Source organism: Maylandia zebra, linkage group LG2 (assembly GCF_041146795.1).
Source record: "Maylandia zebra isolate NMK-2024a linkage group LG2, Mzebra_GT3a, whole genome shotgun sequence".
Taxonomy (NCBI): Eukaryota; Metazoa; Chordata; class Actinopteri; order Cichliformes; family Cichlidae; genus Maylandia; species Maylandia zebra.
The window spans coordinates 40241533-40265051 of record NC_135168.1 but is presented as its reverse complement, the minus strand read 5'-3'; the positions used below and the strand labels follow the sequence as shown (position 1 = coordinate 40265051).

The window sequence follows — 23519 nt, the reverse complement described above, 5'->3', positions numbered from 1 at the left end:
CTGTGTTGCCTGCTTCCTCTGAAAATGAAGGACGGCAGATCTGTGGTAGTGTCAGGCTAATTTACTAACATGCTGTCTTATTTATTATTTATTGAACTGTGTCCACTAGCTTGTATCTCCCCTCCACTTAGACCAACCTAGATCTATGTCGACCTCGATGCCTGTGGTTTACATGCTGGCTGCTGTGACATGGAAACAGTTCATGGCATGACACTTAGCTAGGCATGTGGAGAAAATCTCTGAGTCACAGCAAATTCATTTAGACTCCTCTGTCATTGTGTTTAACACAAAACTCATGCTCAGCCTTTTTCCTTTTATCTTTGTCACTTACTGACTGCCAATTTTACAATTTTTTGGGCAGTCACTTGTTTGTCCTCTTACAAACTTAGTGATGGGGACGCACGAATACCCGTTTTTTCTTCACAAAGCTTTCAAAGTTGGCACATGCTGTACCAGACATAAGTAGACACGACTGAAAAAATATAATATCAAACAGCACCGAAATGAAATTAAACGATTATTGCTAAAGAGATTTAGTGGTGAAAAATGTCTTGCTCATTCCTCTTTGTCAAATCTCAGAACAGCTCCTTTAGTCCATTTTATATTCTAAACATTGTATACAAACAAATACATCACCACAAGGAAATTATGGCAGTTTTTAAAACTTTTAGATTTTGAAGAGAAACAATACAAAATTGTGGATTCTATCCATCTAACCATTAATTTTTCTGCCACTTATCCAGTTCAGGGTCGTAAAGAGGCTGGAGCCTATCCTAGCTACGAGTATCACAAAATAATCAATAAGGAAAATGAATTGCTGAATTTAACTCATCTTCTCTACAAGATGGGACATTTTTTTGTGTGAAAGACACAAAAATGACAAGAAGGTGGCGTTTGAGCCAAACGAAGCTTATGTTTAAATTAATAAGGATCTGTGCTGCCTGCTGTCTGGGTGCTCGCCTGTTAGCCCGTTCTTTCATCCCTTCCACTTTCCCACGCTGTCAAACTCAATACTGACATCCAATCATCTTCTTGCCTCCCTTCTTTGAGCCAATCAGCCTCTGCCCCATGTGGTTTAAATCTATGCTCTCCACCATTCTCCCTTTCAGACTCTCATTCATGCAACCCACCTCCTCCCCACCCCTGATTCACCCAAGTCATTCGAAGCTCCATCCAAGCCTCAGTATCCATCTTCACTAGCACCAGCGTCTAGACTCCAGGGGGTCCTGTCCTAAATCGTATTACTGCTGGGATTCTGTTCTGCCATGACGGGTCATCAGAGTCTAATCGCCAAATATATTGATTAATTTCGCTATCTGAACAAATCATGTTCAATTCTTCAAAATGATCTCTCCTTATTGAATTGATCTAATTTTGCATGACAATGCTAAATAGCAAGAGATAAAGGCGCTCCAGCTCCAGCTGGACTTATGTTACATTCCTCCCATTATCTTTTTACAGTCATAGCAGGAAAATAGCTCAGTTCTACTATTTAACGCAAGCCTAAATATTCAAAATACTGAGTCTACCAGAACTACAGTGAGAATATCACATAAATAGAATCTGATACTAGGTGTAAACAGCAATAATAATCACTGCGAGGAAAGACTGTTAGAAAATGTGCAGCTCTATTCCCGATTTATAAACAGCTACTCTCAGATTTTTTTCTCCCTGCCTTCGAGTGAGGCCTTCGGGTGCAGCTAAAACTGTTTCTGCTCTCTGATTAGTTTCAACAACATTTTGTACAAACTCGTTCTGACAGAGAATGCAGTTACAGCCTTTAGCATATCCTCAGATCAAATTTGTTTCAACTTTTTTGGCATCAAATAGGATACATTTTGGATTTATGAATGTGCACGTTTTTAAAGTGAGTGCGAGTGTACATACAGAAGAACATTTTTCAAAGATTTTTTTGTTTTTATGTGTGGTCGTTTTTTGTTTCCTAATAGACAGTTATTTTCCTACATCCAAAGCAACCCTTTTTCTCTCAACAATCATCCTTCCTGCCACTGTGTTCTGTGCTTGTCACTCTGGTCTGGTTGCTGTCAGCAGGTATATGCAAAGAGTGCTCTTCCACAGGGCTCCATCATCCATCTTTTGCCTTTTTTTTTTCGTTGTTACTTCAAACTAGTTGTCCTCTTATTCTTCTCACTCTACTCAGTGCTCAATGCTTTTTTTGTTAAATTGACTCCTCTCTTTCCATTTTCCACTTCTTCTATCATAATTGAATCCTTTTCATGTTCAATATCCTGAAACTGAAAGAAAATATGGGGAGAAAATGGAATGAAGCTTTTTCTTTGGGGGGGGGGGGCTGTTGGAGGAGGAGATAAATCTGCAGAGAAGATGGCAAGATATTTTGAATAACACACTCCTCAGTGAGGTTTTCCTCTCATTAACGTGAAGAGAAAGGACAGAATGAAGAGGAAGCAGATTTTTGATGTCGGCTTCCAGCCATATTGTTCAGTTTCTGGATCTGAAGGGGATAGTGCTCAGCAGTATAAAAAAATAGCACAAGAGCAGAGAGGAAGAGAGTTGATGAATGAGGGAAGCTGTAAAAATAGAAAGCCAAAGGGAGAAGGGAAGGGAAGCATGCAGAGAGAAAAGAAGTTGTTTGTCTCAGTTTAGAGGAGCTGGACTGGCTGTGAATGCACATGTTATCACTGGTAGGTCAGGTCTTACATAATTTTACAGGCTGGACAGAAATCATTGTTCTAATGATGAAGCCATGTTTATTTTAGATGAGTTGTGTGTGCGCACGTGGGTGCAAAACAGGGAGTGAGAGAGAAAGAGAGGCAGTAAAGGCTGACTACCTTCCAATAAGGTGTGTGTGTGCGTCTATGTGTGTGCGTCTATGTGTGTGCGTGTGTGTGCATGTGGGGTATCCTCCTCCATCATCTTCTGAGCAGCACATGTAATATTCAGTGTTATCCATGTGTTCATATGAATGAGATGCTGCCTGTCAATCTTAAGGCTAGAGACTCAAATACTGGATCGACTCCGGTGGACCTTTGCTTCAGGAAAGCAAACCCTCCTCTCTGTTCTTCTTCTGTTCTCCTCTTTCTTTTTTGCCTCTCACTGCGTTGCCTTCTCACTCTGTGCTCCAAACCTTTTCCCTCTTCCCTGTCTGTCCATTTCTCGTCTCGTCGTCTTTCTTCTTTAGTCCTCGTCGACTATTCTGCTTCCTCTCCTGCTCTCCTCCTGCAAAGCATCTCATAATTGCCTTCATATTTTCTCTTCCTGCATGTGCTTTAAATCCTCAATTTTCCCAGTACAGCTTTTTGTTCCTCTTCTCCTGATTATATCTTCATTTTCTCACATCGTCCATTTCATAGCTCCATTACGAAGAAATAAGGGTTGAATGGATATGCAAACAAGGGCTCTCACTTGTGGAGGCTACTATTGCCTGTTAAGAAAAAAACCTATTTAACAAGCTTTGTCAGAAATTTTGAGAAGGTATATAATGTGCTTCATAACGTGCTAAAATCTATTTATCCTTTGATTTTCCTTTGCTCATCCAGTTCGTCATTGCTATAGGGGTCAAGTGGGGGATAGAACCCAACCGAGCTGAAACAGACTATCTGTTGCAGACCTAACACATAGAGACAGACAACATTCAAGGTTATGGTCAATTTCATGCAAACACCACACAGAAGGGCCCCAGGCTGGATTTAAAAACCCACGACCTTCTCACTTTGCTGCCCTGCTGAAAATATCGATATGGAGTCTAAAAAAGGTTAAACTGTAGTCAAACTTGTATGATCAAGACAGTCTCTTTTTGATTAATCTCTTTGAATCCTCAAATTTATATTTTGAACAGAGCACTAACAGTGCTCCAGCCAGCACACAGTCTCTTGCTAGCTGTCCCAGCTACAAATAAGTTGCAAAACGTACCTAAATGTGTTCATAATAACCCATCCTGCGGCATAAGTAGTGGTGCAGTCAGTTTAGAATTTGCTCATGTCACTAAAATGCTTGTATTGGTTGGGCTCCATTTTAAAACTTTTAATCCAAGTAGTTTGTTAAGTGTGTTACAGCTAATTAGTTTTCATATTAATTCATCACTGTTGTGATAATGACCCAGAAGGCTTCATAAGCCCTTATAATCATTTTATTTTCAGTTGTATGGCTTTAAATCCACTTGAGGTGATATAAATTGTTAATGGAAGGTCATTTAACATTTTAAATGCAGAGATTAGGGTTTTTTTTAATTTGTTAATATCTTTTGTTGATACATTTGTATAGTTTGGAGAATTGTAAAATGGTTTGACTTGATTGAAATGTTAAATACAGGGAGTGCAGAATTATTAGGCAAGTTGTATTTTTGAGGAATAATTTTATTATTGAACAACCATGTTCTCATTGAACCCAAAAAACTCATTAATATCAAAGCTGAATGTTTTTGGAAGTCGTTTTTAGTTTGTTTTTAGTTTTAGCTATTTTAGGGGGATATCTGTGTGTGCAGGTGACTATTACTGTGCATAATTATTAGGCAACTTGACAAAAAACAAATATATACCCATTTCAATTATTTATTTTTACCAGTGAAACCAATATAAGGCAAGGCAAGGCAAATTTATTTGTATAGCACAATTCAACAACAAGGTGATTCAAAGTGCTTTACAGAGACATTAGAAACAAAAACAAATAAAAAGCATGATTTAAAACTGATTAAAACAAGCAAACAAACAAACTAACTAAACACACACATTTCACACCTGTTCGCGCGATCTGAACCCTTATCGTAAGGGGAGCTACCAGTCCTTCTGTGGACGAGCTACTTTCTATTTTAAATTCCCTGAATTTAAAATACTCTCTAGACCCAGTCTAGACCCAGCTGGGGAGCTACCCAGAGCTCTAATCCCACTTAACAAACAAACAAACAAACAAACAAAACAGTATATAAAATCAAAACAGATAAAATCAGAAATAGATAAGATCAGTAGTTAGTGTAAGTTTTGAAATTTAAGCTTAAAAGTGTGGATTTGGTGCTTTATTCAAATGCAGCTGAGAATAGGTGAGTCTTCAACCTGGATTTAAATAAACTGAGTGTTTCAGCTGATCTGAGGCTTTCTGGGAGTTTGTTCCAGATATAAGGAGCATAAAAGCTGAATGCAGCTTCTCCGTGTCTGGTTCTGACTCTGGGAACTGATAAAAGACTGGATCCAGATGACCTGAGGGATCTGGAAGGTTCATACTGGGTCAGGAGGTCACTGATGTATTTTGGTCCTAAACTATTCAGAGCTTTATAGGCCAGCATCAGAACTTTAAAGTCTATCCTCTGACGGATAGGCAGCCAGTGTAAAGACCTCAGAGCTGGACTGATGTGGTCCACTTTTTTGGTCTTAGTGAGGACTCGAGCAGCAGTTCTGAATGAGCTGTAGTTGTCTGACTGATTTTTTAGGTAGACCTGTAAAGATGCTGTTACAGTAATCAAGCCTACTAAAAATGAATGCATGGACTAGTTTTTCCAGGTCCTGTTGAGACATCAGATCTTTTATCCTAGAAATATTCTTGAGGTGATAGTAAGCTGATTTTGTTATTGTCTTAATGTGTTTTTCTAAGTTTAGGTCTGCATCCATCACTACACCCAAATTTCTCGCCTGGTTTGTGGTTTTTAGATGTATAGATTGAAGTTCTCTGGTGACCTGTAATCGTTTTTCTTTGGCGCCAAAGACTATTACCTCAGTTTTGTTTTTGTTTAGCTGGAGAAAATTGTGGCACAACCAGTCATTAATTTCCTCAATGCATTTACCAAGAGCCTGTACAGGGCCTCGGTCTCCTGGTGACATTGTGATATATATTTGTGTGTCATCTGCATAGCTGTGATAGTTTATTTTGTTGTTCTTTATAATCTGTGCCAGTGGGAGCATGTAAATGTTAAACAGAAGGGGTCCCAAGATGGAACCTTGGGACATCTCCACATTCACAAATATACATTTCTGACATTCAAAAACAAAACAAAAACAAATCAGCGACCAATATAGCCACCTTTCTTTGCAAGGACACTCAAAAGCCTGCCATCCATGGATTCTGTCAGTGTTTTGATCTGTTCACCATCAACATTGCGTGCAGCAGCAACCACAGCCTCCCAGACACTGTTCAGAGAGGTGTACTGTTTTCCCTCCTTGTAAATCTCACATTTGATGATGGACCACAGGTTCTCAATGGGGTTCAGATCAGGTGAACAAGGTGGCCATGTCATTAGTTTTTCTTCTTTTATACACTTTCTTGCCAGCCGCGCTGTGGAGTACTTGGACGCGTGTGATGGAGCATTGTCCTGCATGGAAATCATGTTTTTCTTGAAGGATGCAGACTTCTTCCTGTACCACTGCTTGAAGAAGGTGTCTTCCAGAAACTGGCAGTAGGACTGGGAGTTGATCTTGACTCCATCCTCAACCCGAAAAGGCCCCACAAGCTCATCTTTGATGATACCAGCCCAAACCAGTACTCCACCTCCACCTTGCTGGCGTCTGAGCTGGACTGGAGCTCTCTGCCCTTTACCAATCCAGCCACAGGCCCATCCATCTGGCCCATCAAGACTCACTCTCATTTCATCAGTCCATAAAACCTTAGAAAAATCAGTCTTGAGATATTTCTTGGCCCAGTCTTGACGTTTCAGCTTGTGTGTCTTGTTCAGTGGTGGTCGTCTTTCAGCCTTTCTTACCTTGGCCATGTCTCTGAGTATTGCACACCTTGTGCTTTTGGGCACTCCAGTGATGTTGCAGCTCTGAAATATGGCCAAACTGGTGGCAAGTGGCATCTTGGCAGCTGCACGCTTGACTTTTCTCAGTTCATGGGCAGTTATTTTGCGCCTTGGTTTTTCCACACACTTCTTGCGACCCTGTTGACTATTTTGAATGAAACGCTTGATTGTTCGATGATCACGCTTCAGAAGCTTTGCAATTTTGAGACTGCTGCATCCCTCTGCAAGATATCTCACTATTTTTGACTTTTCTGAGCCTGTCAAGTCCTTCTTTTGACCCATTTTGCCAAAGGAAAGGACGTTGCCTAATAATTATGCACACCTGATATAGGGTGTTGATGTCATTAGACCACATCCCTTCTCATTACAGAGATGCACATCACCTAATATGCTTAATTGGTAGTAGGCTTTCGAGCCTATACAGCTTGGAGTGAGACAACATGCATGAAGAGGATGATGTGGACAAAATTCTCATTTGCCTAATAATTCTGCACTCCCTGTACTTTTGTTCTAATAACTGCAAGATTTCACTGTGTGAACAGGCTTATCGGTTGCTCAGCTTCTCACTCTAAATCAATGTGTTGCTTTTCCAAATGTGAGCATATAGTATCTAAAATTTATGTAAAGCAAATCTGCTGCCTCTATTGAGCATTCTTCATTCCTGCAGTACAGTAATCTGACGCAGTGTATCCCTGAAATCCACTCGCTGCTCTGTGCTATCTGTTCACAAAGCTCATATATCAGCTTCACAAGGCACTGATCAGATCCCAGATCAGTCCTTGTCTCTAAGTATAATGTTGCCTAAGGAAAAGAGCAGAGACTTGGTGGAGACGGAAAGGAAGATGAGGAGGGGGAGAATTAGAGACTATGGGGAAAAAGATGAGGGTGGGAGGATGGGAATTCGGCAAGGTTCCAGAGCCATGAATAAAATGCATAAAGTACACAGTAAAATTTTAATGCTGTTTAGTTTCCACTGAGAGGCCAGATTTGCATCCTCATCCCCTGATTATGACATCTTCAGTCAGCACTCCAGGCTTGGCATTGCCCATTTTAATGTTAATGTGAGTGTTTGCACAAATTCACTATTACTCACTTGTGAGAATAGGCATATACACACACATACACACTCACACAAAACACACACTTTTCAGAGAAGGTTACTTCTGCTGAGAGAAGCTAATCGGGCTGAAACCATTCCCGCTTTGGTTCCTTCTGTCCCTTTTCTTGTCACAGATTTCCTAAGGAACCTCCTATCAGATAATATCAGGCACATCACATTAAACTGAGAAAAAGAAAATGAGCTGACCTGGTGAAGTCCTACTAGACTGACTGTGAGGTCATCGTAACAGTGAAAGATTATTTCAGATCTTTCTTAGAAGCAGACCAAAAGCACTGTTTTTGTAGCTTTAACAGTTCCCCCCACACTGATAGCCTACAGGGCGCTTTACAACTGGCTCACCAAAGGATTCAGTCTGGCTCACTGGATAATCTGTCAGAGCCTAACAAACGAAAAGACAGCTTTTATTTATTTAGTCAGTTTTTGCACTTTGTGTCTTTGTGTTTTAAGTTGCATCTTCATATACAGTGCTGTGAAAAAGTATTTGCCTCCGACCAGATTTCATCAGTTTTTTCCATATTTGTTGCTCTTACATGTTTCAGGTGATCAGACTAATTTTATTATTACAAAAATATAACCCAAGTAAATACAAAATTGAGTTTTTAAACCGTGATTTTAATTTATTAAGAGGAAAAAAACCCAAACCTAGCAGGCCATCTGTGAAAAAGTAATTGCCCAACGTAAAAAGGTGAAAAAGTAATAAGGAAGGGGGTATATACTTTTTCACAGCACTGTACATATATCGATTCTGTAGACGAAGAGCAAGATTTTTGGTGCTTGAGGCATTCTGTTTTATATCTACTGTCTGCTCGTAGTCCAAGTTCAATTGATTGATAATGTCAGACTGTCTAAAAGTAGTTAAACAGTATATGTCGAGCGTAAAAGACGGATTGCTTTTGCAGCAATGTGGTTTTATTGAATATGAAGACTTTCATAAAGTATACTTAAATAAAAAAAAAGGTTTTCTAGGTTGCTATGCAATGGCTATACTTAGTCAGATTGTATGGATCAAATTGGGGTGCATACAGCCCAATTTGATTGTAAATGAATGTGACATCCTCGTGTAGAATAAACATTGAGGTACCATGGCAATACAAAAGAAGTCAGCAGCCCACAATTACTTCATGATTGTACAATAACTAATAAAATAGAAATGACATTGAGAAAGAATGAGAATAAAAATCTGGTGTCACACTGGTGAAACAATTCTCAGCCTTTAACTTTTATATGAGCATGTTCACAATCCCATTTCTTATTGTTGTTATTATTGTCTTATTGTCTTTGCTTCACTGTGTTTCTCCTGTTGCACCATGTATCATACTGAGCTTGAATATTTTATAGCAGAGTCAGCAGAGCTCAGTACATTTTAGCTGTGACCCCTTCATAATATTATGTTTTTCATTTGAATACCTAACAGTCTCCTCTAAGTCAAGGGTCAAATGGGGTGAACTGCCAGGGGAATTTCTTTTGCCTCCACAATCCTGTTGAGAGACCTGTTAAACTGCAGTTCTGCAGCAATTCACACTGTGGCTAACTGACAAATATCCCACTTTTCATGCATTAAAGTGTTTATATGCCACTTTGATTTCTCAAAGTACTCCTGTTAGTACTGTATATTCAAAATGAGGAACTGGAAACTATGTTTTTTCAGTACGTAATATATGCAAAAAAAAACATATTCCTGACTGAAATCTGACTTAGAGATGAGACCCAGAATAAACAGCACAGTCATACATATAAATGTATTACCTACAATATCCTAATTTGTTGTTTTCACTATATTCATTGCATTTCCTCATTGGCATGGTGCCCCTTGTCCTTCCCTGGGAAGACAGTTAAAACACTGCTGCTACGTTTTAATGTATCCTCTAGCTCCTAAGCTTAATGAAACTACTCACTGCAATTTGAAGGTGTTTGCACAAAAACATGTAGTCAGTTAACCATAATTAAAATAGAGGTTGTAAATAAACTGTAATATGAACAGGTGTATAATAAAAGAATCCAATTTTCAGTGACAGCTGTTATGCTACATTTTTAAATTGATTTTTAATTGAACACCTCAAAAAAGACTTAATTACACAGATATTTTGTGTGAGCGTGTGCGTATATGTGTGTGTCAGAGCTTCTGCAGTGTTCACAAGTTTGGACACAACATGGTTAACAGGTTTTTTCCTGAGACTCGCTCCTGAAAGTTCCACCATCACCTCCAACAAAGACGATATGATAATAACGACACAGTTTTATGTCCTTGTAATCACTTTAAAGGGTTTGAATGACATTGGGGCAGTGTCGCAGAGAGCTAAACAGCCAGTTAATGCTTTTGAGATGAGCACAATAAAATATTAATGGGGGTCTTGGGCAAGGAAAGGTCATCACTGTGACTGAAGCTGAATAATAAGAGAGCTAGTAGCAACACTGTGAACCTTAAGTGACACCAGCTAGAAAACAGTGGAGGCTCTTCTCAGGCAACAGCAGCTCAGCTGCTGTCCTCTGTTGGATACAGTTAACGCTCTTATCTGTTGTGAACTTTTGCTTGTTTTTTGGGTTTTTTTAGTCACAGGTAAAATTTGTCTCACTAGAAAATACAGAGGAGTTCCAAATTGTAGATGGTACAGAAAACAAATACAGTGATTCTACCAAAGCTGAAGAAAAACAAATGAAAACCGTTAGTGTTACTGACTGCAAATAACCCATTGCAAAGAGGCGCTATAATCCATCATGATGTTTGTGTGATTTTTTTGTACACAGGTGTAAGAAAAGCGAAAATACTGTGACTTTAACAAAAATAAGAAAATGTCTTGAAGTTTAATCAGGTTTTAAATGTTATTTATTACAGATGACAAGTTAGCTTCTGGATTATTTGAAGAAAATTCAAAATAACTACATTTTTTATGTTTTCAGACCACTTTAAGTGATCTTAGGGCAGGGATGTCAAACTCATTTTACATCATGGTCGAGATGCAGCCCACTTCGACCTTAAATGGGCCAGACCAGTGTAAAGATGTTTAACTTATGTTTAACTACACATTTAATCCCTGAGATATGTAAAAAAAAAAAAGTGCATGATACATGATAAAGAAATGCTCCTATAGTAAATCAAAGAATTATACTGTAACTCTTAAATTGTAAGAAATAAATGTGTGAAGTTACATGTTAAAATTAAGTTTATTAATTAAAAAAAAGTTAAGATGTAAATGATGCAAAGTCCAAAATCTATGCCCTCCCTCCTGGTCCTTATTTTTGGACATCCCTGTCTTAGGAGAAAGAAGGGATTTAAAAATAAACTTTTTCAATCTCTTTTAAAATTTTTGTTCATCTGAACTAAATGTCTATAAGGATTTAATCTAGCTGACCATCTGTTTCAGTGCATTAAGATATGTCCAGCAAGAATGGGCTCTGCTTGTGATAAAACTAGCCCCTCAACAGCATTGTTAACACAGGCAGCCAACAAAACATGAAAGCAATCTTCATTTGATCATAATACATTATTATGCTGCTCAACAACTGCTGTTAGTCAGAGAGCAGCTTGCGTACCGACCCTTAAGTCTACTGACTACCTCTTATGTTTTTCCCCGACCAGAAGTCTCAGTCCACTCAAAAATGTTGTTAGAAGAATCAAAAGTAAAGCAAGCAGCTCGTCGTCTGCTTCTGTGCGTTCGGTTCCCGCCACAGCAGGCCAAATTGAGTTTAGTGAAAGAAAGAAAATACAGGACTACCCATCTAGCCTTTGGCTTAGTTTGTTGACCAGACCACTTACCCCTCTTGTTTCTGTCTTAACGTTGTCATATTCACCAAGAATCATATGTCTATTTTTAAATCCCAGAAGATTGCACCCATTTACCCAAAGGATAGCATCCATAGAGATTACATAAAGCCTATTAAAAGTCAGTGTCCCATGAATATAATTATGAAGCTATTATTGTTACACTGAGATGGTTACATGTTATTTCTTGGACCATCCCTGATTTTTACAGATTTCACTGCATTTCAACGCTGCTGCTGCTCCTGCTGCTGCTGATGATGTTGTTTTTGCATGTCACTTTAGCTGTTTTTCCTCTCAGTTGGGACTGGATTTAGCTACAGCATCAATTAGTTAATGGACATTTTTCATCTACAGATTAGATCCAGATTAAAACAGTAAACCTTTTGTTTAGTCTCTGTCCCTGAAAATTTTACATGCCCTCCTTTTCTCTTTTTTTTCATATGGCATTTTGGCATTTGTAAAAAGGACCCCCAGTTAAATAATTCTATGCTTTCTTCTGCGCAACTTCCGTGCCTCTCCCTCTCTGTTTCTTCTCTCCTTTCCCTTATGCTGCCCTGTTACGCTGCGTGTACAATTTGGCCTCAATGTGTTTCAAATTACATGCCACATCAAATAAGGCTATCTCATAATGCTGCGAGCGCCGGTGCAAGTGTGCGGGTCCTTGGGTATTCCACCACCTTCAGATTCGTATTAAATGAAACTCTAGAGTTCAACTCAGTATTCAGAATGAGTAATACAGGGTTGTAATACATCTGATAGACATAGCATACTGTGCCATTATCACTGACCTTTCTTTTCTTCTCTCTCCCCTCTATTCCTTTCTGTCCTCTGCAATCATCTAAAGGAAGCAGAGGTAAGTAGAGTCATTGTTTTTGTAACTGTCATTATTTTGAAACACATTGTAATTCTTTAGTAAAGTTTTAGTGCACTTACAAACTGCTGGATAGGTGTTGCTGATTTAATTGCACAGCAGGTTAGGTGGCTAGTCATGCATAGTATGTTATAGTCCAGCATATTAAAATTCTGCTGTTGTGCTTGTAGGTTTCACACTCTCAAGCAAGCTTACTATGCTTCAATGAAGTAAACTGAATTAACCGGACTTCTCTGGCAGTTTGCTTCAGAGCATTACTGAGGCTGGGTTATGTGGGCTGTCTGTGTTCATCCCAAAAATGTTGGCAAAGGTCATAGTTACGTGTTCCATAAATAAAGAAAAACTACTAGTTATTTTGAAAAAAAATAATCATAAAAGTAGCATCCAAAAAGAAAGTTAAATCCAAGTATGCATGTGCATGGTTGTGTACCTATATTTATTTATTGTGTGCAGTGTTTTTTTTTTATTTAGAACCTGGACATATCTGTGCATGTCTGACTGAATGACTGGTCTGGTTTAGAGAGGAAAGACAGCATCTGGCAGTGTGGTTGAGGTTGTATCACTATCCAAGGAACGGGAAAGCTGCTCAACGGTGAAGACACTAATAATGCTGAACCAGAGCAGGAGATGTGGACATAAAATAAATGAAAGAAAATGATGTGAGGACATGATTTAAGTAAGCGCCTAAGGGACAGGCTAATTAGGTTTCATCTCCTGATTTCAAACTTCTGCGTTGGCTCAAATTTTGACGGTTGTCATTTATAGAACAAGGACTGTATGAGTGGGTCAACTGTCCATTTTCACTGGACTGTTCCATATCACTGATACTAATTTAGTCTCTCTCACTTTTATACTCTTATATGCTCGCTCTCCCTCGCTCTCCCTATAACTCAATAGCACAGGAGATAGAGTTTTCAGACCCAGCAGGTTCACAAATGTCACTGACACAGGCTCACTTCCTGCTGACACACATATGGTTCACCCAGGGAAATCATTTAGAAGACACCACCACTACACACCTCTGCGTGCATATATGTGTGTGTATTAGTACGTTATGTAATATTATTATCTTTATTATTAAATATAAACTGAATCTGACAGGAGGGGTCAACTACAGCTCTTCCTTTAGGTACCCACACATGGTGTCTTGGTAATAAAACTGTTATAATAAACTAAAATGTTGGTAAATCTAAATAATTGAAAAATACCTTCAATTATAAAAACAACCCAAAATTTCCTTAAAACCCTAATAACACAATCGTTTTAGTGTGTTGTAAGCCGTTATCGTGTATGTTAAAGCATAAAGTGTTCACGAAAGTTCAATCAAGTACAAATATCAGTTTATGCTTAACAGATCAGATGTTTTAAATGCAAATCTGCTGCTTTTTCTATAAGTAGCTACTCCAAAATGACACCACTTATACCACTTTTTCCTGTAATCTGTATGTCAGACCATTCTTTGTTTATTCTTTACTTACGTAAAACACATTACATGACACTAACAAAGTCATCACTCTACACAGTGGGCTTATTACTTTAATTGCTCTACACAGCAGAAGATGTCTCTAACAAGGCAGGAAGTCTGCTCTTAATTGAACCAATGTATCAAATAGTATTAAAAAAGCCAGTTATTTTTTTATTTGAATATGTTCAGTTCATGAAGCTTTCCCTTTAACTCTAAACAAAACTGTGGTGAACAAAGACTTGTTCAAATAGAGTCATGAAAATCATATTTGACCAGTGTTAATTCATAATGGCTGTTAAATGTTATGCTGCTTTGTTTGTTCTTTGGAGCATATAACCTTCTTTACGCTCGAGTGTTTCTGCTGCAAGTTTCTATTTACATTTGTCCCTATTTTATTATCCGAACAAGCTCATACCATACATATTTTCTATTGAAATCAACAAAGAGACGAACAAAAAGAGAGAAGAATGGAAACAGGATTTCTCAGTAGTGACATTTAGTATTTGGTTTGTTTACTTTCTGTTCAATAAAATAATCTGTCCACTCTTCACATGTTTAGTTCTTTCATAACCCAATCGCTTCTGTTGTGTTTCCACTCAGGATGACTACTTCAAAAGCTGGGCACCTGCAAAGTCTCTCGATCAAGGTGAGTTTTGCTTTTTTGTGTTACTATAAATTTTTGTATTACTGTAAGCTGTATGTGAAACTACGGGTAAAAATGGAAAATTCCACTGCTGCTTTGAGTTCTAAGTTGATTTTAAACTAGTAAGTGATGCCTGATGCTATACCTTTTACCGTATACCGTATTATGTGTCTAATAATCTAAGTAAGCCAATCAGAAAGTCTAAGAAACATTAAATACTGGGAGTACTGGGAGAGATTTGTCAGATTTTGTCAAATTCAACAGATATAAAAAGTGCATAGTCCTCAAATTGAAGCTATTGCAAGGAGTATATTTGTGCTAAAATGCAGTATAGTATATTTAACCTTCTTTTAGCACACATACAGTCATGTCCAAAAGGAGTTTATTGTTCTGCTTGGGATCATGGTCCTGCTGCATGACCCAATTTGGACCTGCGTAGGTTTAGCTCCCAGACAGACAGCATCACATCTGACTCTAGAATACTTTGGGATACAGAGTAGTTCATGGTCCACTTAATGGCTGGAAGGTGTCCAGGTCCTTTAGCAGCCAAACAAGCCCAAATCATTACCTCTCCACCACCGTGCTTTGCAGCTGGTATGAGGTGTTTGTGCTGATTTTTTGTGTTTGTTTTTTTTTTTTTATCAAATGTGGCGCTGTGGTCAGACAGCTCCACTTTGCTGTCATCTGATGAGCTTTAAAAGAAACTAAATTAAACACTGTGTTTTGTCAATAGCACCCCAATAAAAGGACCCAAAATCGGGATACTCAGAGGCTGCGTAAAAGACCTAAATCATAATCTTTAATTGAAAGTTAGACATTGATTATGCACAGAAAATGAAACAATGAAGAAAACCAGAGGCAACTATTAAAAATAAAACCATAACACAGTATGTAGACAGTGTAATAAATATATAAATTGTTTGATAAATTAGAAATTAATACTGAAGGTCATCGACAAGTACAACTAGTTCAAAACCAGTAAATGTCAAGTGTTATAAAGAGATAATTTACGTCACTGAAACTTTATTGTGTGACTTGTGTTTGATGTTCACATTGCATTTACATGTTACCTTTGTATTTTAGCATTTTTCAGTAAAGATGCTAGAAGGACTCTGAGTTGCACTGTTGAGTGATTTGCTGCCAACAACCCAATAATCTCCCTTATGTAATACTCTTATTGTGCAGACAAAAATCCCTTTAGTTTATGTGTACTCATCTTTCTTTTGTCTTCTAAAAGCAAGTCTCCATAATGTGATTTGCAGCATTTTAGCAAGAATGCATCGCAAGTGGTGTCTAATTCTTAAAGTTAGGGTAGTTCTGCTGTTTTTTGACTGTGTGCATGTGTCTGGCCAAATGTTCTTTCTTTTGAACTGTACGTGCTGCTTATGGACTAGTATGGCAATAATGCCAAGTCCACTTTATCAGTCACAGTCAAGTGTGTAATGCTCTTAGACCCCCAGTAACTCTTGACTAACCTCAGTTATTACAAACACTAACTCACTTTCATTCACACTCACAGTCTTGCTTTACTTACGTATGCAGACGCACACACGCACTCTCACACCGAGGTAGTTTGTGGGGTTAATTGGACGGCAGCTTTTTGAACAGCGCACCAGAAATCTTGCTACCACTGAGCTTGTTCTGTTCTTTGCTGGCTTGGTTTTGCATATGTAGCACAGTAACTGCAACTCTTCAGGGAAAGACTTGCTGAGCAGGTTTATCTGGGCCAGCTCCTCGTGGATACTGAGCCTAATGAGAACAGCCTTGCCTCAGTGCATCAAATTTTGGTGATACTCTATTTTCTCAGAGATAAGTAAAAACAAAAGGTAAACAGAGCTTCATTCTCTTAACTAGGGACTCAGTGCTTGCTGCATTATGAATATTATTCTTTGTGCCAAAATCCAGGAGGAGTGAGGCCAGATTTAGGTGCTAAAAGAATTATATACTTGGCCAAAAAAAGGTACTGTAGTGCCACAACATCTGTATCACATTTCTTTCTATACCTGGAGGCACTGGTTTGATTTAACCTCTCATAGGATTCAATATTGATGTTGTCAGCTGTATATTATTTGCAACATCTTTCACCAAATTAGGCCGGAGACCAAACACAATAAACACAAGAGTGCTTCATTTCTCATTTCATTGGTGCTGACAGAGTAAACCCGAAGAGAAAGAACACTTACTGCACTGGCAAACTAAAGACATTCAGCATCTGTGTGGTTACTCATGTACACTCAAGCGAGGTGTTACTCTTTACTTGCTAGCATTTAGCTCCTGGTAATTATACCAGGGGTTTTAATTTTTATATGTCCAGCCATTTGTTTAAATTTAACCAACAGGGACATACTAGAACCAAAAGACAGACTGAAAAAAACAAAACAAAAAAACCCCAAGGTGTAGTTTTCCTTTAATTGCAACAAGAGTCAGTAAAGTTCACTGATTACATCATTTGTCTTTTACCATTTGTTACATTTTGTTTCGAAAGTGCTCCTTGATGAGACCACTAACATCAAACTGTCCACTCCATGCATGTGAGTCATTCTGGTTCAACACAGCAATGTGACATCTGTGCATTTATCTGGAGACTCATTGGGTGCAGCTGAAGCGCAGGTCATATTCATGCCAATTAAATACTGCACATACTTTTTTGTGCCGTATAATTTCTCCTGCAGCGCTGCACATCAGCTGCAACATGACTGCTCCCCTGCTGCAGAGCTCGAAACAGCCTGCCCTTTCTGCACTCCTTCAAACTGCACTCTGCAGTTACTCCCACACAAACAGCTCAGCTGGGAGTAATGGATGGCTAAATGATTAGGCACCAAATAAGTATGAGGAATCAATCTAACAATCTGGTCCTCTTTTGGGAATATTTGCTGTTATCACGTGCTTCTTCAGTCGGTCCAGTTTTCACCCAGCTGATACTGCAGGCATTTCATTCCTTACTGTAAACTTCACCTTTGAACCAAATCAGAGTATTGGATGTGAATGACTCATGATCTAAGCAAAACTGACTCCTCAACTATCTACAATTTTTAGTATTCAGAGGATTTTAGTTTTCCTTTAAGTTTTAAAATGAGGAATTAAAGTTGCCTAAACTGAAAGGTAGACAATAAAGATTCTAGGTAACACGGAGTGAATGTGAGGAACCACTGCAAAAAAAAAAAACGTACAAAATGATTAAATCTTATATAATCTAATGTGTGTGGTCAGATCGCTAATGATACTGAAATGACATGTGCGACCACAGCACTTGATTTGAGGTCAGTACAGAAAAAACAATACCGTGCACCTGCAGGTTTCACTTTGACTAATGAATCCCAGGTCGTCCTTGGAGACTAATCAGCAGCAGAAAGGTTGATTGGGGGAAAATCCAGTCCCTGATGAATCACTCTGCAATTAATGTTCACCTTTGTAGCATGGGTAGCATGGATGAAATTAGTGTTATCACAAATGGCTTGTTTGTAATGCTGAGTGATCAAATCCACTGGTGCTAAATCTGTTTTCCAGACATGTCGTGCCTACTGAGTTCCCACAGATGAGTAGTTTTAAGGCTAAATGTTGTTAACTTGTTTCCATGGTGACAGTTCATTGATCTGCCTGATTTCTAGTCATGGATGAACTGTTTTGGCTTCTTTACATATCCCCCCAAAAAACTGTGTCCAATTAAGGATACAGTGACACAAGCCTAGAGACCAGTGAGTGACTCCTTGACAACCAAAGGCAACAAGAGAAAAATGTGTATTCTCCAACTAACTGCAAAGTGGTTGCTGGCAGTTGATTTGCAGTGAAATTCACTGCAAAGAAATATACAGGGCTGCACTAAAAACCTTTTGAGATTGCTTTGGTCCCTAGCAGGTTGCCGTGGTCACCTATAATTTTCTATAAAAGATGTACGATTGGCTTAAAACACTTCCCCACACATAGAGCAGTACTGGAATAGTTTACAGTTGCACTTTTTCAAGTTTATCTATTATTTAAGCAGTTACAAGGAGATTTTATGCACTTCTTTGCACTGAATTTCAGCAAACAATTTCTTAAATCAAACTCGTTTCAAGCTCCAAATCTGTTGTTTGCATGTGTTTAGTTCCTCACTGGAGGTTCTAACGCTGCAAAATTGGAAATATTTTTTGATTTTTTTTAACCTGTTATGTATTGTATAAACCCATTTGTAAATTGGCTAGATCATATAGATGTTGGTATCCTATAGCTAAAAGTAAACATTCACCTCCTCAGATCTCACAAGTCATTTTTCTAAAAGACTAAAGTAGTCACAAACTTAACTATTTAACTTTAGGTTAAGTTTTAGGCAATTTACTAAAGCAGCTGAATTCTAATTCACTGCCTTTTCTTTAAACATTACCCTCATTTTGTTTTGTCCCTTCAATTTTATTTGTTCTCTTTCATATTTTCAAGATAATTTCCTCTTTCTTCCATCCTTTTCACTTCACAGCCCTGTGTATCTGCTCATTGTTTCTACACAGTTTTCTATTATTTCTGACGTATTGAGTTCATCACATGGAAATTACATAATATTGAACAATGGGTTACTGTTAATCAACATGCCACAGTGCCGTAAATACACGCACACATGCAGTTAAAGCCTGTGAGAGTTCATTGGTTGCTTTATTCATGCACCTTTAATTAATTTTTTAAAGAATTTGGTTGCTATTCTTATATTTTTGTGCATGTGCTCTTGTAGTCATGACTATTCGTGCTCGTTTTGTCAGTTTATTTTATTCTTTAAATTAAATTGTTAAAAAAAAGAATAACTCACCAACAGAACACCCCTCCTGCTTGTTAGTAGTTCATTAATTTTTAATTATTTTTTTTTAACAGATAACTTTGAGTTGCTAACAAGTAAAATAAATAATTATGATAAAAAAATTTATTAAAATAGTGCTTAGAAAAGTAAATGAGAAATGCAAATTTGAATTTGCAAAACAAATAATGTTCTTGATCAAAATGCACGTAGCGTGATACACAAAGAGAGGGATTAAGTTTGCAATTAAATGTGTCTTTAAAAAGCAAAATTTGGACAAATCCCACACAGCAATTAAATGCTACAACCCTTCAGTCTCCCTTGTCCATGTGCCCAGATATTTTGCTGTGCATGAACTTGTTTCCATGGTGACAGTTCGTTGACCTGCCTGTTTTCTAGTCATGGATGGTTAAAAACTGTTAAAAACTGCCTCTTTACGTGTTGCACTTAATACAAAATTCTACAGCCCTCTGAGGAGGTAGGGTTGTGTGGGTTACACTGGCCTGAGTCCCAGACAGCTCAGCTCATCCTGTAGGTGGATTACATAGACATCTGCTGTACTCACATCAGGGCTTATGTTTCATAGTGTGCCAGAACGACTCCAAAATGGCCCAGGAACAATCAGGAAGAGGTTACTGAATATGAAACAAGATAAATGTTTTACCACAGAAGCCAAACCTCATGTTATTAAAACTACAAAAATAACTAGTCAAAATATTCTCAACTAAAGTTTCTCTTTCCAGAGTTTTAACAAAGATTATTTAACAAATAATATTTTTATTGTTATTATTTTTGGTTAATTTGCTTCTTTTGTTAAGAAAAATTGTTTGAATTGATGTTTTATTTTGACAGGTACGAACCCGAAGCATGGGTTTGTAATTACTAGCACAGTTAATCGGTTATCAGAAAGGTAAATAGACTCACGCTTCTATAATGCTTTCATACTGTGTTTGAGCCACTCAGTGTTTTGTCACTACAGGCCTCGTTCACTTATTTACACAAGTGCTTTTTTCTATGCCTCAGTGCTTTTAACTGAATATTTGCACGCACTCATACTGATAAATGCATTTGGGTCAACATGCATGCTATAGGTTGAACCACCAGCCTTCAAAGTGATAGGCAACCTGCTCTATCTCCTCAGCCATAGCTGCAGAATATTTGTAGCATTGCATTCAGAAACATTAATTTACAGCTGAGAAAATTCCATCTCAAAAAGAACGTGAGTTTGGTTTAAAAAAAACAAACTACTTTTTATTTTTTTTGCACCAACGGTGACAGTACAGAGGCATATGAAGTCAGAGACAAGCTGGAAGACATGCATACACTTTAATTATTGTTTTTACTTTTCAAGCATGACTGCAGTGACCTGGAAAAAGAGTGACAGCCTACTACAGTGATTAAAATATCAGCCATGTCCTGACATTTACATTTAATTTTGTAGTATAAATTAATAAATTTTGTAGAAAAAATACATTCTGTTAGAGAGTCTCAAATATGGATCACACGTTTTTGTATTTACATTAATTTAGGCATGTGTTTTATTTCTTTTACTGAAACATTGTACTAACCAGTGTCTCAACATTCTCTCGCCTTGTTGTAACACACTGTGTACCATGTTTCAACTTATTACATATTACTGCCTGGTCTTCAGAATCCATCCAGTTAAACCTGAATCCTATATGTCCTCCAGGGCAGCTTAGACTTCTTCCAAAGTCAGACTGAATTATTATTTATAACTTTCTACATGTGCATTAATTTCAGTCCCATCAGTAATGGTTGGAGAGTTGTGCTTAACAGGCTTTTCAGCCCAAGTAGACAGACAGAGAGATGAGAGGAGAGGAGGAAGAGTCCTTGGCAGAAGATAACGGATGTGCTGTCAGCGAGACCAATGGTAGAAACAGTATTCTGGTTATTTGAATCTGGCTTCCTCCGTATGGGCTTGCCCAACAGATTTGTGAGCTTGTTATTGCAATGCATTATCCAGAGAGGGGAGTCAAAGGGAAGATTACAAATGCCAGACAGGGCCTCATTATCACAGCCAGTCCAGAGGAGCACAGGAGAGTCAAACTGGCACCAAGATACAACTAGAGGATGCAATACAAGCGCAGAAAAAAACAATACAATTCAAGTTGTCAATTTTCAGGTGTTTGCTACTTGTCTATTCTTATTAGTTTACATAATGAATTAGTGGTTGCTATGGGGACCGTTTTGGCAGCAGAACCCAAAGTCGTTTGCGAAGCACTCGGGTTTGGCAGTACCAGCGGAAAACAAAGCCTTGAAAATCTGGAGCTTCCAAATTGCCAATCGGCCTGATTAGACATGACACTGCGTTTTCCCAGCAGAGTGTTCGTCGTTGTTATATATTTCATCAGCTCTTTCTCCAATTCACTAAGTCGCAGTCTCTCTGAAGATATTCTGTCTGTCAGTTCCCATTTCTCATTGGTCCATCTTTAATCTTCTGTAACTCTGTCACTGCCTCTTAATACGTTCTCATAAACCCGCCTTTGATCTGCGCCTGGAGGAGCTAAAAGAATTAGAAAGAGGGAAACTGATAAGAGACATATAGGACAACAAACAGTCAGCACCTCAGCTCTGTGTATGAAACAGAGTGTGTGCTGGAGCAAGAACAAATATCTCATTTCGGTGTAATGTGCTAAGGGTTTGTTGCTCGCTCACCAGGCGTTCTTTAAACATTGTTTACCACTCTGATTTTAATGGCTTGTTGGCCACATCATAAAAAATGACTCAATATCCACGACCCTCAGCTCAGCCCTTATCTCGCTCTTTCAGAGGAGTGAGCTCTCGCCGTGTTGAGCCTCGGCACATAAAAGGGATTATCAACAAAAAAGCACAGATACATGCTACACTGATTTGAGGCATACACAGCAAATTAACCAGTCAAATACGCACACAGTGGAGGTAATCAATGATACCTGGAGCCTGCTGAGATGCAGAGGAAGTAAATACACACAGTCACACCGTGGGTATTGTTAATTCAATGAAGAGACAAAGCCAATCATAACAACAAAGCAATTAAATATCTGTGCAGCTGAGATGGAAAGACGTAAAGGTATGGAAGGCGCTAAAGCAGTGATTAAGAAAGGACAAATGTCAGCAGACCACACAGAGTGGAGTGAATTATTACTGCCCCCCGCCACCAAAATCAACAACAAAATAAAGTGAACTGCAGTTATTTGAACGGTGCTGAACAAGCTGTTTTCAAGGAGAGATGCGCTCAGTAGTAGATCACGCAGACAGAGAGTCAAGTGAATGGGTGTGTTGTTGTTTTGATTCTGCCCTTCTTGCCCCGTGGCCACTAGAGACTCTGATGATAATTGTAAATTATAGGATAAATAAACTTCAGAGGATATGAGCAGGCAGTTGTTGCAAGCGATCATAGCAGGAGCCCTCGAGCTAAACGGCAGCACACAAAAGTGACAGTGGCATCGGGGAGTATCGGGAGGGAAGAAGGCAGGGGAGGATACAAAAGATATATAGACATGAGGCCTACAGAGAACACTTGAGAGAGAGTGCCTGCAGAGAGGATAACTCAGAGATAAGAAAGTTTTCCCATAATGAGGAGGAGAGAAAGTCTGGCAAAAGGGAGAGAAGGGAGGAATAATGAACAGAGGGCATATTGACAAAAGTTGGACTAAGTTTTGCACACACACACAAACACCCACACCCTCTTTCCTGATCATTAAATACACTTCGTGGTCAGTCCCCACTCAAAAGTCTTGCTCGCTAATAAATACTGGAGATGGATGAGTTCGGAGAGTTAATCATTTCTGAGTGTTAATGTCACAGCCTACAGACAGACATGACAAACTCCCTGTAACTCAGTGTTTGGCTGCTCTGCTTCCTCCCTGAGGTAGTGCTGCCACTGGCTTCCTTCCATATGGGATGTTGTAGTGCTGTGAGTGTGTAAGAGCGAGAATAGTGTAGCAATTACTCTTTTATAATGAGGAGAATTCTGTCACTTTGCCTCCCTGCCAAATTTGCCAATGGAGTCTATAATGTATTTCTGGTGATTAAGAGGCATTATGTGAGGAAATACTTCTGGTCAGGTTGTAAATTGATTAAGCTAAAACACAAAGTAGGAGTGTAAAATATTGGCACACAGTCGCATTTGCCTTCTTTCTGAGAGTTTGACATGTTTGTCTATTAAGTACAGAACTGGAGATGAAGGGAATTACAT

At 38.5% G+C, this 23519-nt stretch overlaps 1 protein-coding gene across 2 annotated transcripts in view; it reads left to right on the top strand.

The window, feature by feature from the left end:
* Window positions 1-23519, top strand: part of spock1 (SPARC (osteonectin), cwcv and kazal like domains proteoglycan 1) — a 117283-nt gene that overhangs the window by 50125 nt on the left and 43639 nt on the right. For both annotated transcript variants that reach the window (XM_076873580.1, XM_076873581.1), the window contains exon 3: window positions 14520-14565. In XM_076873580.1, coding sequence (XP_076729695.1) covers window positions 14520-14565 — 46 coding nt within the window. The remainder of the gene's footprint in view (window positions 1-14519; window positions 14566-23519) is intronic.